Genomic DNA, 14,219 nt, shown 5'->3' with positions numbered 1-14,219 from the left:
ATTGCAAATGGAGGCTGCCCTGCAACACTGCACACAGCAAGACATGATTCATAAATCAGTTTTCCACTCTGGTGTTTCATTACCAGATATATTTTTTTCTGTAAAACAGCACAGCTCAAGGAAGTCATCAAGAATTCATAAGCTGCAAAAAATACCTTTGTTTGATTAATCATCTCTTTGACCTTTTTCTTTTTATTGAATAAGGTTAATAATACTTGTTATCACTCAAAGTTAAACTGCATTAGCTTCCAGGTGATTTTTATTTTCAAAGGCCTGTTATCACTGCCAAGAGGCTTCAAAGTTGGCATTGGTTCCATTCCTCAGGTATGACCCAGAGGGACATCTAACCAACGCAACATTTCCCACTGGAGAGGTCAGCAGCTTTCACAGTGACCTGGAGAAGCTGACAAAAGTGGAGCTAGATACTTCCAACCATGAAAATGTCCTCATGTCAACGAACTTGACAGCCACCAGTACCATATATATTTTAAAACAAGGTAAGAATATTTCCAATTTTGCCTGACTTTTAGCACCTATCTTGACATCTACCCTCAAAACCTCTGCAATCTATTAATAAATAGAATTCACTTCTGGCTGAGAAGATGGCTTCTTCTCCCTATTTTTCAGCTATGGAGGCTGAAACTCAGACAAAATCACTCCTTACACAATTTCACATAGCAACCTTGAGCCACATCTCTGTGGGAGTCATCAGGTTACATCACTGCCAAATCCTCTCTTCCATCAAGTCATTTCCCAGCACTCAGCTGTGTGTAAAGCTCTTTTAGGCTCTGAAGGGGTTATAGCAAAGAAATGGAGTCTGTGCCCCATCTGAGATTAGCATTCAAGAGTCATGCTGATATGGTTGAATAAAAAGGATAAAATAGGATACACACTGAGCAAGAATATAAGTGAAATGAGAGAATTAAAAGATCATTCTATTCAAAGAGAGGAAAGTAAGAAAGAATGGAAGAAAACAAAAGAAGGAAGGGAGGGAGGGGGAAAAGAAAAGAAGGAAGGAAGGAAAGAATGTTGGAATTGGAAGGAATGTTTTTGAAACTAAAAGGGAGGTGGACACAGAGAAACTGTTTCTCTCTGCCCAGTCATTAAAGACTGATTCTGTTGTTAGGTTATGGGGCCAGACACAGAACTGTCCAATGTTCATATTCACTTTACAAGGATCAGTGGCAACCTTTGTCAGTGTTATTGTTTTATTGGGTACAGCAACTGTGTGGGTGTCCCCAGGCAGTAAGGATGCTGAGTTGAACTTGATACTCTACTTATGCTAACTCCCAGCATATCAAACTGAGGAGGCTGATCTACCAAGTCAGAAAGGGAGTTTGTGAGGGAATTCTTTAAAGATGAGGAAAAAATAAAAACAGCCTGCAGCATTAGACAGGAGTCTTTTATCCAAGAAACAAGATACCCCAGCTGTGAAAATAACACGACCCAAATGGACAGAGGGCTCATCTGCCTGTCAGAGTGGCTGTCTAGCCCAGAAGGCAGTTGGGTCCATGGCACCCCACCTGCTTATCCTTTCCCAAACTTGCCACCTAAAGGTAAACTTGTCTCTTCTGTGCTTCCTGTGCTTTCCTTTTTACCCTCCTCTTACTCCTTTTCTCCTCTCTCTACAGAAAATACCCAAAGTACCTATCGGGTGAGTCCAGACGGTTCCCTACGTGTCACCTTTGCCAGCGGGATGGAGATCGGACTCAGCTCAGAGCCCCACATCTTGGTTGGGGCAGTCAACCCCACCTTGGGCAAATGCAACATCTCACTGCCTGGAGAGCACAGCACAAATCTCATTGAATGGCGGCAACGGAAGGAGCAAAACAAAGGCAACATTTCAGCTTTTGAAAGGAGACTGAGGGTAAGGTTTTACCTTATACAAGATATAGAACTTTCATTTTATTTTTGAAAACTGCAGTGCCTCCCTAATTTGAAGTCCCATTTCTCCAAAGCTTTTCTAGGTGACTGACTAGTTTATATGATATACTAATTCAAGAGAGAGTGATAATGGTTGATAATGATTCAAGATCCTTAAGTGAATATTGTAAAAGGAGCTTTCTTTGGCATTAGTTAGCTAACGTGTTCTACTGTGTTTCCCCGAAAATAAGACCTAGCCGGAAAATCAGCTCTAATGCGTCTTTTGGAGCAAACATTAATATAAGACCCCATATTATATTATATCATATCATATATCATATCATATCATATCATATCATATCATATTAAAGACCCAGTCTTGTAGTAAAATAAGACTGGGTCTTATATTAATTTTTGCTCTAAAAAAAGGGCGGGGTGTGGGGGGTGGGAGATGAGGGTAAGGGGGATCGAATATATGGTGATGGAAGGAGAACTGACTCTGGGTGATGAACACACAATGGGATTTATAGATGATGTAATACAGAATTGTACACCTGAAATCTATGTAATTTTACTAACAATTGTCACCCCAATAAATTTAATAAAATAAAATTAAAAAAAAAAAAGACGCATTAGAGCTGATTGTCCAGCTAGGTCTTATTTTCGGGAAAGCATGGTAATACTGGTAGTAGCAATTTTGGGCACCAAAAGAGTCCGGGTGGAGAAATGTATTTAGTCAGGAGTCCCTCCAGAATCCCTCACAGCATGCCCTGAAGATGGTTATCAGGTCCATCGGGGTGACACAGGTTCCTGCTTTTGAGTAGTTTATACTTTATTTGGAAAGACCAGGCAGGCACACACAGAAGGATGAGAGACATAAGGTGACATTTGGACAAAGGCAAGATAAAGGAAAAAGTCAGTGTATGATATCATTTCCATGAATACATATAAAGGGCCAGAGGGGTAAAGGACTAATGTTGAGGTTGAGCTAGTGGTGCTCAGACAGAGCTGCTGGAAGGAAATTAAAGATTTGAGAGTTTTCAAGTCCTTACCAAGCACAGTTTACCACAGTTAACCAGAGATCTCTCAGTCCAAATTGCCTTTGTGCAGCACAGAAAGCCTACAAACACCAGAGAACTCTGTCTGTCTGTCCCTTCTTAAACTTTAACCAATGTTAGGATGACATGACCAACTTTCCAAATATAGTAACATTCAATATCAGCCCCAGAGCAACTACCACCGTAAGGGAAATAATCACTTATTATTGAGGCCAAGCCTACTTTGAACACCTGGGTCATGCCAGCGATACCTGGAATACTTGCATTTTCTTCACTCACAGTAAAAATTCAGTCACAGTAACAATGTAGTAACCTTTAGGCTGCGGAAATGCAACACCAAACAACCACCTGATTCCAACAAGAAGCAGTCAAACCAGTCCCATGGCTTCTTTATATAGATCAAATAATCTATAACAATGCTCAATTTTCAATCAGTTCTATTGGTGACACTAAGACACAGACTTCAGTAGGTGTTTTTCATAACAACTACTAAGGTTTTCTACATGCCCAAGTCAATTTGTATGTTTTGATTCTGTTGACTGGTCTCTAATAGAATATTTACCAGATATGCCACCAAACTGAAAACTGAAACCAGTCCAAATAGTCAGACTTCTCTGTGCAGATAACAGTGAGGGTTTCTATCAGAGTTCTAGAAATGGCATCTCCTCAGTAGAACCCTGGATGAGGAAATTAAATGACCTGGATTTGATACCCAGTTTTACAAATGACTTAAGAAATGCCTTTATTGGGGTGGCCGGATGGATCAGTTGGTTAGAGTGCGAGCTCTGAACAATAGGATTGCTGGTTCGATTCCCGCATGGGATGGTGGGCTAGCTCCCCTGCAGATAAAGGTTGAAGACAGACTGGACTTGGAGCTGAGCTGCACCCTCCATAACTAGATTGAAGGACAACGACTTGGAGCTGATGGGCTCTGGAGACACACTGTCCCTCAATATTCCCCAATAAAATTTATTTTTTTAAAAAGAAATGCCTTTATTTTCTTCACCTGTGCTGTACTAGAGAAAAGTAAGAATCATATGGCTTATCAACCTCATGGATTCAAAACAGAAAAATTGTATCACATAAGTGATCTCTTAGTGCCTCCCCCAGCTTATAGCATCGATAAAACATTATAAACCAAATTATACACTATGTGACTTTGGGATTTTCCATGCTTTAGGATAACCCATCCTATACTATGTGGCTTTTGGATTTTTCACTTTTTAAGACAACTAACTCTGTTTTCTCCCCTCCATATGCACAGATAATGGAAAGAGACTAGAAAATGTAATTGATACCTCATATCCCAAGTTGTTCTTAACGTTGAGAAACTAATGGTCATTAAACATTTGGGGGCTCTTTATAGTTAAGGAGTAGAATGAAGTGTTATTTAGTTAACACTATTTATAATTGACCCATTTCCCATCCTGTTGTGAAGTTGAGAAGATTTGTAGAATGGCATATAAGGGCAAAAAATTCAGGGCTTTCTCTTTTATGTGACCCCTAGGGTACTTTCTGAGGTCCTAGGACTGGAGAATGGAGCATTTTACTGACTAGGTGGTGCTACTGTGCATGTCACTAGAAATCTGACAACAATAACAATCCTTTACGTATGTTAATGCCTTGGAGTTAATGAAATGCTTTCAGAGCCAGGATTTTATTTGATCACGACAACCATCAATTTTTGTTATTCCCAATTTACAGACTCAGAGACTAAGGCCCAGAGAGTTTAAGTGATTTGCCCAAACTCAAACAGCAATTAAGGCTCAGAGGCAAGCACTAAAATGCAGGTCTTCACCTAGCACAGCACTTTTCCCACTACATCATGCTATGCTGCCTTGTTCCTTAAAATGATTAATCTATAAATCATTGTCCCACTCAGTGGAGCCACCTTGGCAGGACATGACTCCTTGTTTCAGTGCTGACAAAAAGAAACAAATAATCAACTCTACTGTACTGGAAAGTGTGGGTGGTGCAGGACAACTGGCTGGCCTCTAGGCAAGGAAAGTGTAGAGGAGGGAGGAGGTTGTTTAAGTGATTCATTCTTACCTGCTCTCCCCATCCTCAGTTATTTTTTTTTATACTCAGTTTCCCCCATTAGGCATATCCAATTTAGTGGAATGAATATGCTCCCAAAAGATAGGTGTGGATCCAATTTTGACAAGGAAAATTCTTTTTCCTTACTGACTTTATTATTTCAGAGAGGGTGCCCCTTCACTTCTGGTAGCTTTCAAGGGATAAGCTAACGATGTAATACATGAGATGTAACTTTCTCTCTTCCTGGGCCAAATATGCAGTGACCCATTTATAAGCATATATGTAAAGAATAGCCTCTCTGATGTCCTCAAGTACCTCAAGACTTTTGGACTGAATCACTTATTTATCCTGGTAGAACTGACCTTTCAGAACAATGGCAAGTAAGGATACCGATGTAGGGGATGTTGGATCTGCTAGCAGTTTCTGAGTGTGGGCCGGGATCGTGTCTCGTGAAAAATGGACCAGGGAGAGGCAAAAAGTTTTAAAAAGAGGGTAGTTTATTAGAAGCAGGAGAAGAGGTTGCAGCTCCCAGCAGAAGGGGGTCCCAAATGGGGGGTGCCTGTGACTGAGGCAAAAGCTCTTATTTTTATACCTTCCCTTGCCTGCTTGGGTAAGGGGAGCTGTTTGAAGAAGGCAACTGGCGCCTTCTAATGAAATTCGTCTACCAGGTTTGTTCTGCTTGCCCATCCTAAAGGAATTAGCAAAGTAACCCACTCTTATCTACCAGATCTGCTCCATTTGTCAGACCAAAAGGAATTGGATGATTAATTTCAGGGCCTTGTTACATTATGTCCTGGAGCGAAGGAGTGATTTCAAAACCTGAATTTTTAGGATATGTCTGTCTTTTGTTTATTCCAACAGGGACCCCCCTATCTACCTAGCAATTATACTAACTAACCTGTCTCAATACCACAGCTCTTTCTCTTTACAGAGTAGCAAGATCATATGGCAGAGAGGTATGTGGGATAGGAGGTACTGTTAGAGTCATCTTTGGAAAATAAAATCTGCTCCTGTAAAAAAAAAAAAAAAAAAAAAAAAAAAAAAAAAAAAAACAGAATATCAGGTTCAGATAGTCACACAATATAGAAACCCCTATTGTGCGGTGGGAAGTAAGGCTCCTCTTTGAAAAATCACACAAAGGTGTGATTGCAATTTGAAAATGTGCTTGGGCAGCAGTTCATAAACCACTAATTGTTCAGGAACAAAATGAGGTTCATTCAAAGGTTCAATTGGTAAGATGATGGATGTCAAATGTTCCAGAAAACTACCTGTCACATTCACCCCAGACCTTCTAGCTTGAAAGAAAAACATCAAAAAAAATGATAGACTTCTTTTGGAGATAAAGCAACAAGAGTTACTTTTCTCCAGTGTCTGGTGGTTATTTTTTTCATATAAAGTCAGGGTCCCCTTCAAGGTAAAGGAGGCAAACTGCTGGGAAATGTGATATCCTGCTCAGCCTGAGCAGGCAAGGGATTTGTTACCTCTGGCCCATCCTGCACCACATCCATTAAGTGAAATAAATCATATTAACATCCTGAAATTTCATTTATTTTAAAAATCGATTTTCCCTAAACTGAGTTGTGTTTGAATCATCTTCCTTGCAGAATACTTTTACATCCAGTCCATGCATCTCCTCATCTGCTGCATTAATCTGTCCCCATAAATACATTTCCCTGAACAACAGGGAAATTAGAATACAGATAGCAATAGAGGTAGTTGTAAAAGAATTCGACATTCACCAGAAAGAACCTGGTTTAGGAACTACATCCAGATTGTACCTTGCCATGTCCATGGATAATAATACTGTTATATGAGACTTATCCCAGCATTGGATCCCAGAGCTCTTTGTAAGATTTTGCAGACTGAGATGTGAGGTTACAGCAAAACTTCAGAATTTCAGTCTCCTTTATTTAAATGTATATATATATATATATATATATATATATATATATATATATATATATAATATTAAAATTATTACAATTACATATATATATATATATATATATATATATATATATATATATATCCAAGAAACTTAGCACTTCAGAGTCATAAAATCAAGTAAGATGATTATGTATTTAGAAGCAAATGGACTTCCGGTGGAAAAATGGCAGCGTGAGGTGAGCCTATGTAAACCTCTCCTGGAATTTAAAACGAATCGAACAACAAAAACTCCACAAAGGACTCCCTGCACAGCAGACAGGCAAGACGAAGAGGCCCACTACCGAAACCACCTATAGGTGGGAGATTCGCGCAAGCGGGGGGAGGAGGGAAGGGAGAAGTGCGGAGACGGAGCCGCGCGGGCGCAGGACGCAGACCTAGCTCAGTGCTCCGAGCTCACTGCTTCCTGAAACTACCGAGCTGCGGGAGAGGGAAGAACTTGGACTGCTAGGGCTCCGCTTATGGCCCACAGGGCAGAGGGGCAGCATAAAACATGGCTGAACACAACGCTCACGGCAGAGACCTCGGAGAAAAGACTGAGGGAAGAAGGCTGAAAACGGTGGTGTAAGCCCTCACTGCCGAGCAGAGAACAGAAGCCTTAGGCACTGAGACTAGCCGCCCCCTGACTATCCTCCCAGAGCTTGCCCCACCCCCACCTGCCCGGTGCTAGAAGCAGAACAGTAGCAGTGTCAGATCAAAAGAATAGAATATTTGCTGTTATGAGAACTGTGGACCGCAGACACAAATTCGCAGCCCAAATACTTCCGGCAAAGGGGTGGCAGCTGTGGAAGCAGGACTGGCTGTGGTGGTGGTCGCGGCCATTGCTCTGGGCCACCTCTCACAACTCACCCCGCCCCTAGCCCCACCTATCTGGGCGGATCCCTGCAGGAGGAAACAGAACTGCTGAAATATACCGGCTCTGAATCTGGAGCTGGAAGAGCTTTGGAACATCAACAGCTCTCTGCATACCCAACGGGACACTAGACCTGCACCCTGTGACCTACATGAACTATTAATAGAGGAGAAGCCTGTATCCCAGGGAATCCCCCCATTGTGTGAGAAGCTGGAATAGTGCAAAGAAAACATAGCGCTACCGTGTGGGAGAAGAAAACTAAGCAGCAGTTGGAGTAAAAATAAAAAATTCTACCAACGAGTACTGGAGAACAAAAGAAAGACCACTTCCTATCAACATGTTGCACAAGCCACTCCTGTAGATGACTAGGGAGAGAAATAGTAAATCAGTAATTGCCATGAATATCCAAGGCAACAAGATAGCTCAGAAAGAAACTGAAAAATCTCCAGAAAAGGCACTTAAAGATACAGAAATGTGTGACTTAAATGACAGAGAATTCAAGATTGCAGTTCTGAAAAAACTCAACGAGATGCAAGAAAACACAGATAGGCAGTTAAATGAACTCAGAAACACAATCAAAGAACAGCATGAGCATTTTATGAAAGAGATTGAAATGTTAAAAAAGAACCAAATAGAGTTTCTGCAGATTAAGAACTCAATAGAAGAAATTAAGAACGAAATAACCAGCTTAGGTAGTAGAGTTGACCAGATGGAGGAAAGAGTCAGTGACATCGAAGATAGAAACCTGGAAATGACACAGATGGAAGAAGAAAGAGACTTGAGACTTCAAAGAAATGAAAGAACTCTACAAGAACTTTCTGACTCCATCAGAAAGAGCAATATAACAATAATGGGCATACCAGAAGGAGAAGAAAGAGAGAAGGGAACAGAGAATATACTCAAACAGATTGTCGATGAGAACTCCCTAAACTTGTGGACAGAACTGGACCCTCGAATCCAAGAAGCAAATAGAACACCTAATTACCTCAATCCCAACAGGCCTTCTCCAAGGCACATTGTACTGAAGCTGTCTAAACTCAACGACAAAGAAAGAATCCTCAAGGCAGCCAGGGAAAAGAAGACGGTAACTTACAAAGGAAAGCCCATTAGATTATCACCAGATTTTTCAGCAGAAACTCTACAAGCCAGGAGGGAGTGCAACCAAATATTCAAACAATTGAAAGAGAGAAATTATGAGCCAAGAATAATATATCCAGCAAAGATATCCTTTAGATATGAAGGAGGAATAAAGACCTTTCCTGACATACAGAAGCGGAGGGAATTTTCTAATACACGACCTGCACTACAAGAAATACTAAAGGAGGCTTTCGACCACCATCAACAGGGAAAATTTGTGGAAACCACAACTCAAAAAGGGGGAGAGTAAAGGCCTGAACCAGAATACTGGAATGGAGAAAGTAAGCGTGCTGAAGAAAATGGAATACTCTAAATATCAAACTTTCTTTTACATAAACTTAAGGGTAACCACTCAAAAAAATCCAGAACTGAAATATATACTGTAATGAAAGAAGAAACAGAAGGAAACATCATAGTATACCACCACACAGATATAATAGACAACAACAAAAAGGCAAAGAAACAATAGAGACACAGCCTTACCAGAAAACTAAAGATAGAATGATAGCAAATCCTCACATATCAATAATCACCCTAAATGTAAATGGACTGAACTCACCAACAAAAAGGACAGAGCAGCAGATGGGATCAAAAAACCAAACCCAACCATATGCTGTCTCCAAGAGACACATCTCAGCTACAAGGACAAGCATAGACTCAAAGTGAAAGGGTGGAAATTGACATTCCAAGCAAATGGTACCCAGAGAAAATCAGGTGTAGCCATAATGATATCAGATGAAACAGACTTCAAGGTGAAAAAGATAACAAGAGACAAAGATGGACATTTCATAATGGTAAAGGGGAATATGCAACAAGAAGACATAACAGTCATCAATATTTATGCCCCCAATCAGGGAGCACCAAAATATACCAAGCAACTACTAAGAGAACTAAAGGGAGAAATTGACCAAAACACAATTATACTAGGGGACTTAAATACATCATTGACAGCAATGGAGAGATCATCCAAACAGAAAATAATGAAATAGTAGCCCTAAATGACACATTAGATGAAATTGACATAATTGACATTTACAGAGCACTTCATCCGAAAACATCAGACTATACATTTTTTTCTAGTGTACATGGAACATTCTCAGACCATACATTACCATACATAGACCATACATTAGGACATAAAATCAGCCTCAGCAAATTTAAGAAGATTGAAATTATACCTAGCATATTCTCTGATCACAAAGCTTTGAAATTGGATATCAACTGCAAAAAGAAAGCAGGAAAAAACACAAACACATGGAGATTAAACAACATACTTTTAAAAAAGGACTGAGTCAAAGAAGAAATTAGAGGAGAGATCAAAAGATACATAGAAACAAATGACAATGAAAATACATCTTACCAAAATTTTGGGGATGCAGCGAAAGCATTTTAAGAGGGAAATTTATCTCATTACAGCCCTATCTCAAGAAACAAGAAAACTCCCAAATAAATAACCTCATATTACACCTTAAAGAAATAGAAAAAGAAGAACAAGTAAAACCCAAGGTCAAAAAGAGAGAAGACACTGATTAACAAAATCAGAAACGTAAAAGGGGAAGTTATCACGGATACCACAGAAATACAAAGGATCATCCAAGAATACTATGAAGGACTATATGCCACCAAATTCAACAACCTAGAAGAAATGGATAAGTTCTTAGAAACATATAGCCTTCCAAGGCTGAACCATGAAGAACTGGAAAATCTAAACAGACCGATCACCAGTAACGAAATTGAATCAGTCATCCAAAACCTTCCCAAAAGCAAAAGTCCGGGACCAGATGGCTTCACTAGTGAATTCTATCAAACCTTCAAAGAGGATCTAATACCAATCCTGCACAAACTCTTCCAAAAAATTGAAGAAGAAACAGTACTCCCTAACTCATTTTATGAGACCAACATTACCCTGATACCAAAACCTGGTAAGGACAGCACAAAAAAAGAAAACTACAGACCAATATCTCTGATGAATACCGATGCAAAAATCCTAAATAAAATTCTACCAAATCAAATACAACAATGCATTAAAAAGATTATTCATCACGACCAAGTGGGGTTCATCCCCGGGGCACAAGGATGGTTCAACATCCGCAAATCCATCAATGTGATACATCATATAAACAAAATAAAGGACAAAAATCATATGATTATATCAATTGATGCAGAAAAAGCATTTGACAAGATACAAAATCCATTTATGATTAAAACACTTAATAAAATAGGTATAGAAGGAAAAAACCTTAACATAATAAAGGCCATATATGACAAGCCCTCTGCTAATCTCATAATTAATGGAGAAAAACTGAAGCCCTTTGCTCTACGTTCAGGAACACGACAGGGATGTCCCCTATCACCTCTGCTTTTCAACATAGTGTTGGAAGTCCTTGCCAGAGCAATCAGGCAAGAGAAACAAATAAAAGGCATCCAAGGGAATGAAGAAGTTAAATTATCACTCTTTGTAGATGACATGATGCTATATGTAGAAAACCCTAAAGATTTCACCAAAAAGCTATTAGGAACAATCAACGAATACAGCAAAGTGGCTGGCTACAAAATCAACGTACAATTGTCAATTGCTTTCCTATATACTAACAATGAAATCTCAGAAAAAGAAATACAAAAAACAATTCCTTTTGAAATTGCAGCAAAAAGAATAAAATACCTAGGAATAAACTTAACCAAGGATGTGAAAGACCTATATGCTGAACACTATAAGACTTTTTTGAAAGAAATTGAAGAAGACACAAAGAAATGGAAAGACATTCCGTGCTCATGGATTGGAAGAATCAACATAGTTAAAATGGCCATATTACCCAAAGCAATATACAGATTCAATGCAATCCCCACCAAAATCCCAATGGCATATTTTAAAGAAATAGAACAAAAAATCATCAGATTTGTTTGGAACCACAAAAGACCACGAATAGCCAAAGCAATCTTAAGAAAAAAGAACTATAATGGAGGTATCACACTTCCTGACTTTGGCTTGTACTACAGGGCCACAATAATCAAAACAGCATGGTATTGGCAGAAAAACAGATACATAGACCAATGGAATAGAATTGAGAACCCAGAAATAAAACCACATAAATATGGACGGATAATTTTTGACAAAGCTAAAAACATACAATGGAGGAAAGACAGCCTCTTCAATAAATGGTGCTGGGAAAATTCGATAGCCACGTGCAAAAGAATGAAACTGGACTGCTATTTGTCACCATGTACCAAAGTTAATTCAAAATGGATCAAATACTTAAGCATCAGACCTGACACAATAAACTGCATAGAAGAAAACATAGGTACTAAACTTATGGACCTTGGGTTCAAAAAGCATTTTATGAATTTGACTCCAAAGGCAATGGAAGTAAAAGCTAAAATAAACGAATGGGACTATATGAAACTTAAAAGCTTCTGCACAGCAAAAGAAACCATCGATAAAATAATTAGGACACCAACTGAATGGGAGAAGATTTTTGCAAACAGTGCCTCCGATAATGGGTTAATATCCAGAATATACAAGGAACTCATGCAACTCAACAACAAAAAAACAAACAACCCAATTGAAAAATGGGCAGAGGACTTGAAGAGACATTCTTGCAAAGAGGACATACAAATGGCAAATAGACATATGAAAAAATGCTCAACATCACTAATCTTCAGAGAAATGCAAAACAAAACCACAATGAGATATCACCTCACCCCAGTCAGAATGGCTGTCATCAACAAGACAAATAGTAACAAATGTTGGAGAGGCTGTGGAGAAAAAGAACCCTCATACACTGTTGGTGGGAATGCAGACTGCTGCAGCCGTTATGTAAGGCTGTTTGGAGGTTCCTCAAAAAATTACGAATAGAATTGCCATATGACCCAGCAATCCCTCTCCTGGGTATCTACCCAAAAAATCTGAAAACATTTAGATATAAAGACACGTGTGTTCCAATGTTCATTGCAACTTTGTTTACGGTGGCCAAGACATGGAAACAACCAAAATATCCTTCGATAGATGAATGGATAAAGAATTTATGGTATATATACACAATGTAATACTATTCGGCAGTAAGAAAAGATGATATAGGAACATTTGTGACAACATGGATGGATCTTGAGAGTGTAATGCTGAGCGAAATAAGTCAGACAGAAAAAGCAGAGAACCATGTGATTTCACTGATATGTGGTATATAAACCAAAAACAACAAAAGAACAAGACAAACAAATGAGAAACAGAAACTCATAGACACAGATAATAGTTTAGTGGTTACCAGAGGTTAAGGGGGGTGGGGGGTGGGAGATGAGGGTAAGGGGGATCAAATATATGTTAATGGAAGGAGAACTGACTCTGGGTGGTAAACACACAATGGGATTTATAGATGATGTAATACAGAATTGTACGCCTGAAATCTATGTAGTTTTACGAACAGTTGTCACCCCAATAAATTGAAAAAAAAAAAAGAAGCAAATGAAGCAAAGACCAATCTAAAACCCTCAGAATTGATTTTTTCCCCCACTTACAGATAACTGAGAATGAGGTAGATTGGCTTTTAAATGCAACATGTGAATGTTCATATGTGATCTGAGCTCTAAAAGGGGAAACAAGCCCAGTTGAAACACAGGATTTCAGGCTGACAAATGATGGGGAATTTGGGAGGCAGTCAAGAGGATTCCAGCATCTCCCTCCATTCTCAGAAAACACCTTTGCTGTGACAGGGCACTCAGCTGCTGACTACTGAGTTGAATTTCACGTTTGCTTCACTCTGTTTTAACTTCCTTCTCCCCAGTTTTGCTGGAAGAATTCATTTTGTAAAATTTTAGATAAGGGAGCCTGCTTGCTGATAGATCAATCTTTTTAAAAAATATGTCTGTGCTTCTCAGTCATAAGTAACAGTGCACCTACCCCTAAAGAATCACCCGGAGACAGGTGATTTGAAGCATCAAGTCCACTGAGTAGTGTTGGTTTTTAGGTCAGGGCATTCTTAGGCCCTTCAAATCATAGAATTTACTATATTTAGTAGTCTTGTGTCAACTCTAGTAAAGTAAGTAGAAAGAAAGTATGATTTCACTCTTGTGACTGATAAACATTTCATATGTATATAAGCATTAATGATTTGGCATAAAAAATTTTAATGTCTGTTGTATGGTTACACAGATGAATTCACCAACGGGAAAGTATTTAAACAAGAGCAACTTAACATAGTGTAACAAGTTTCCAAGTTAAATGATATGGCAGAAGTCAGGTGAGAGATGTGGGGAAGGAAAAATAATTTTCCTTCTACCATTCTAGGTTCTTGGCTGAGACTCGCTAACTCCTGTAATAAAATATTCACAGTAGG

General features: G+C 39.1%; 1 protein-coding gene across 8 annotated transcripts in view; it reads left to right on the top strand.

Moving 5' to 3' along the window:
- Positions 1-14,219, top strand: part of TENM1 (teneurin transmembrane protein 1) — a 1,194,370-nt gene that overhangs the window by 1,159,740 nt on the left and 20,411 nt on the right. For all 8 annotated transcript variants that reach the window (XM_074324280.2, XM_074324276.2, XM_088794943.1 and 5 more), the window contains 2 exons: positions 325-497; positions 1,632-1,867. In XM_074324280.2, the coding sequence (XP_074180381.1) occupies positions 325-497; positions 1,632-1,867 (409 nt within the window). The remainder of the gene's footprint in view (positions 1-324; positions 498-1,631; positions 1,868-14,219) is intronic.

The sequence above is a fragment of the Rhinolophus sinicus genome, chromosome 18 (assembly GCF_057876585.1).
Source record: "Rhinolophus sinicus isolate RSI-liver-muscle chromosome 18, RSI-T2T, whole genome shotgun sequence".
NCBI classification, from domain to species: Eukaryota; Metazoa; Chordata; class Mammalia; order Chiroptera; family Rhinolophidae; genus Rhinolophus; species Rhinolophus sinicus.
Note: the sequence above shows the minus strand (reverse complement) of the source record. Positions and strands in the feature narration are given on the sequence as shown.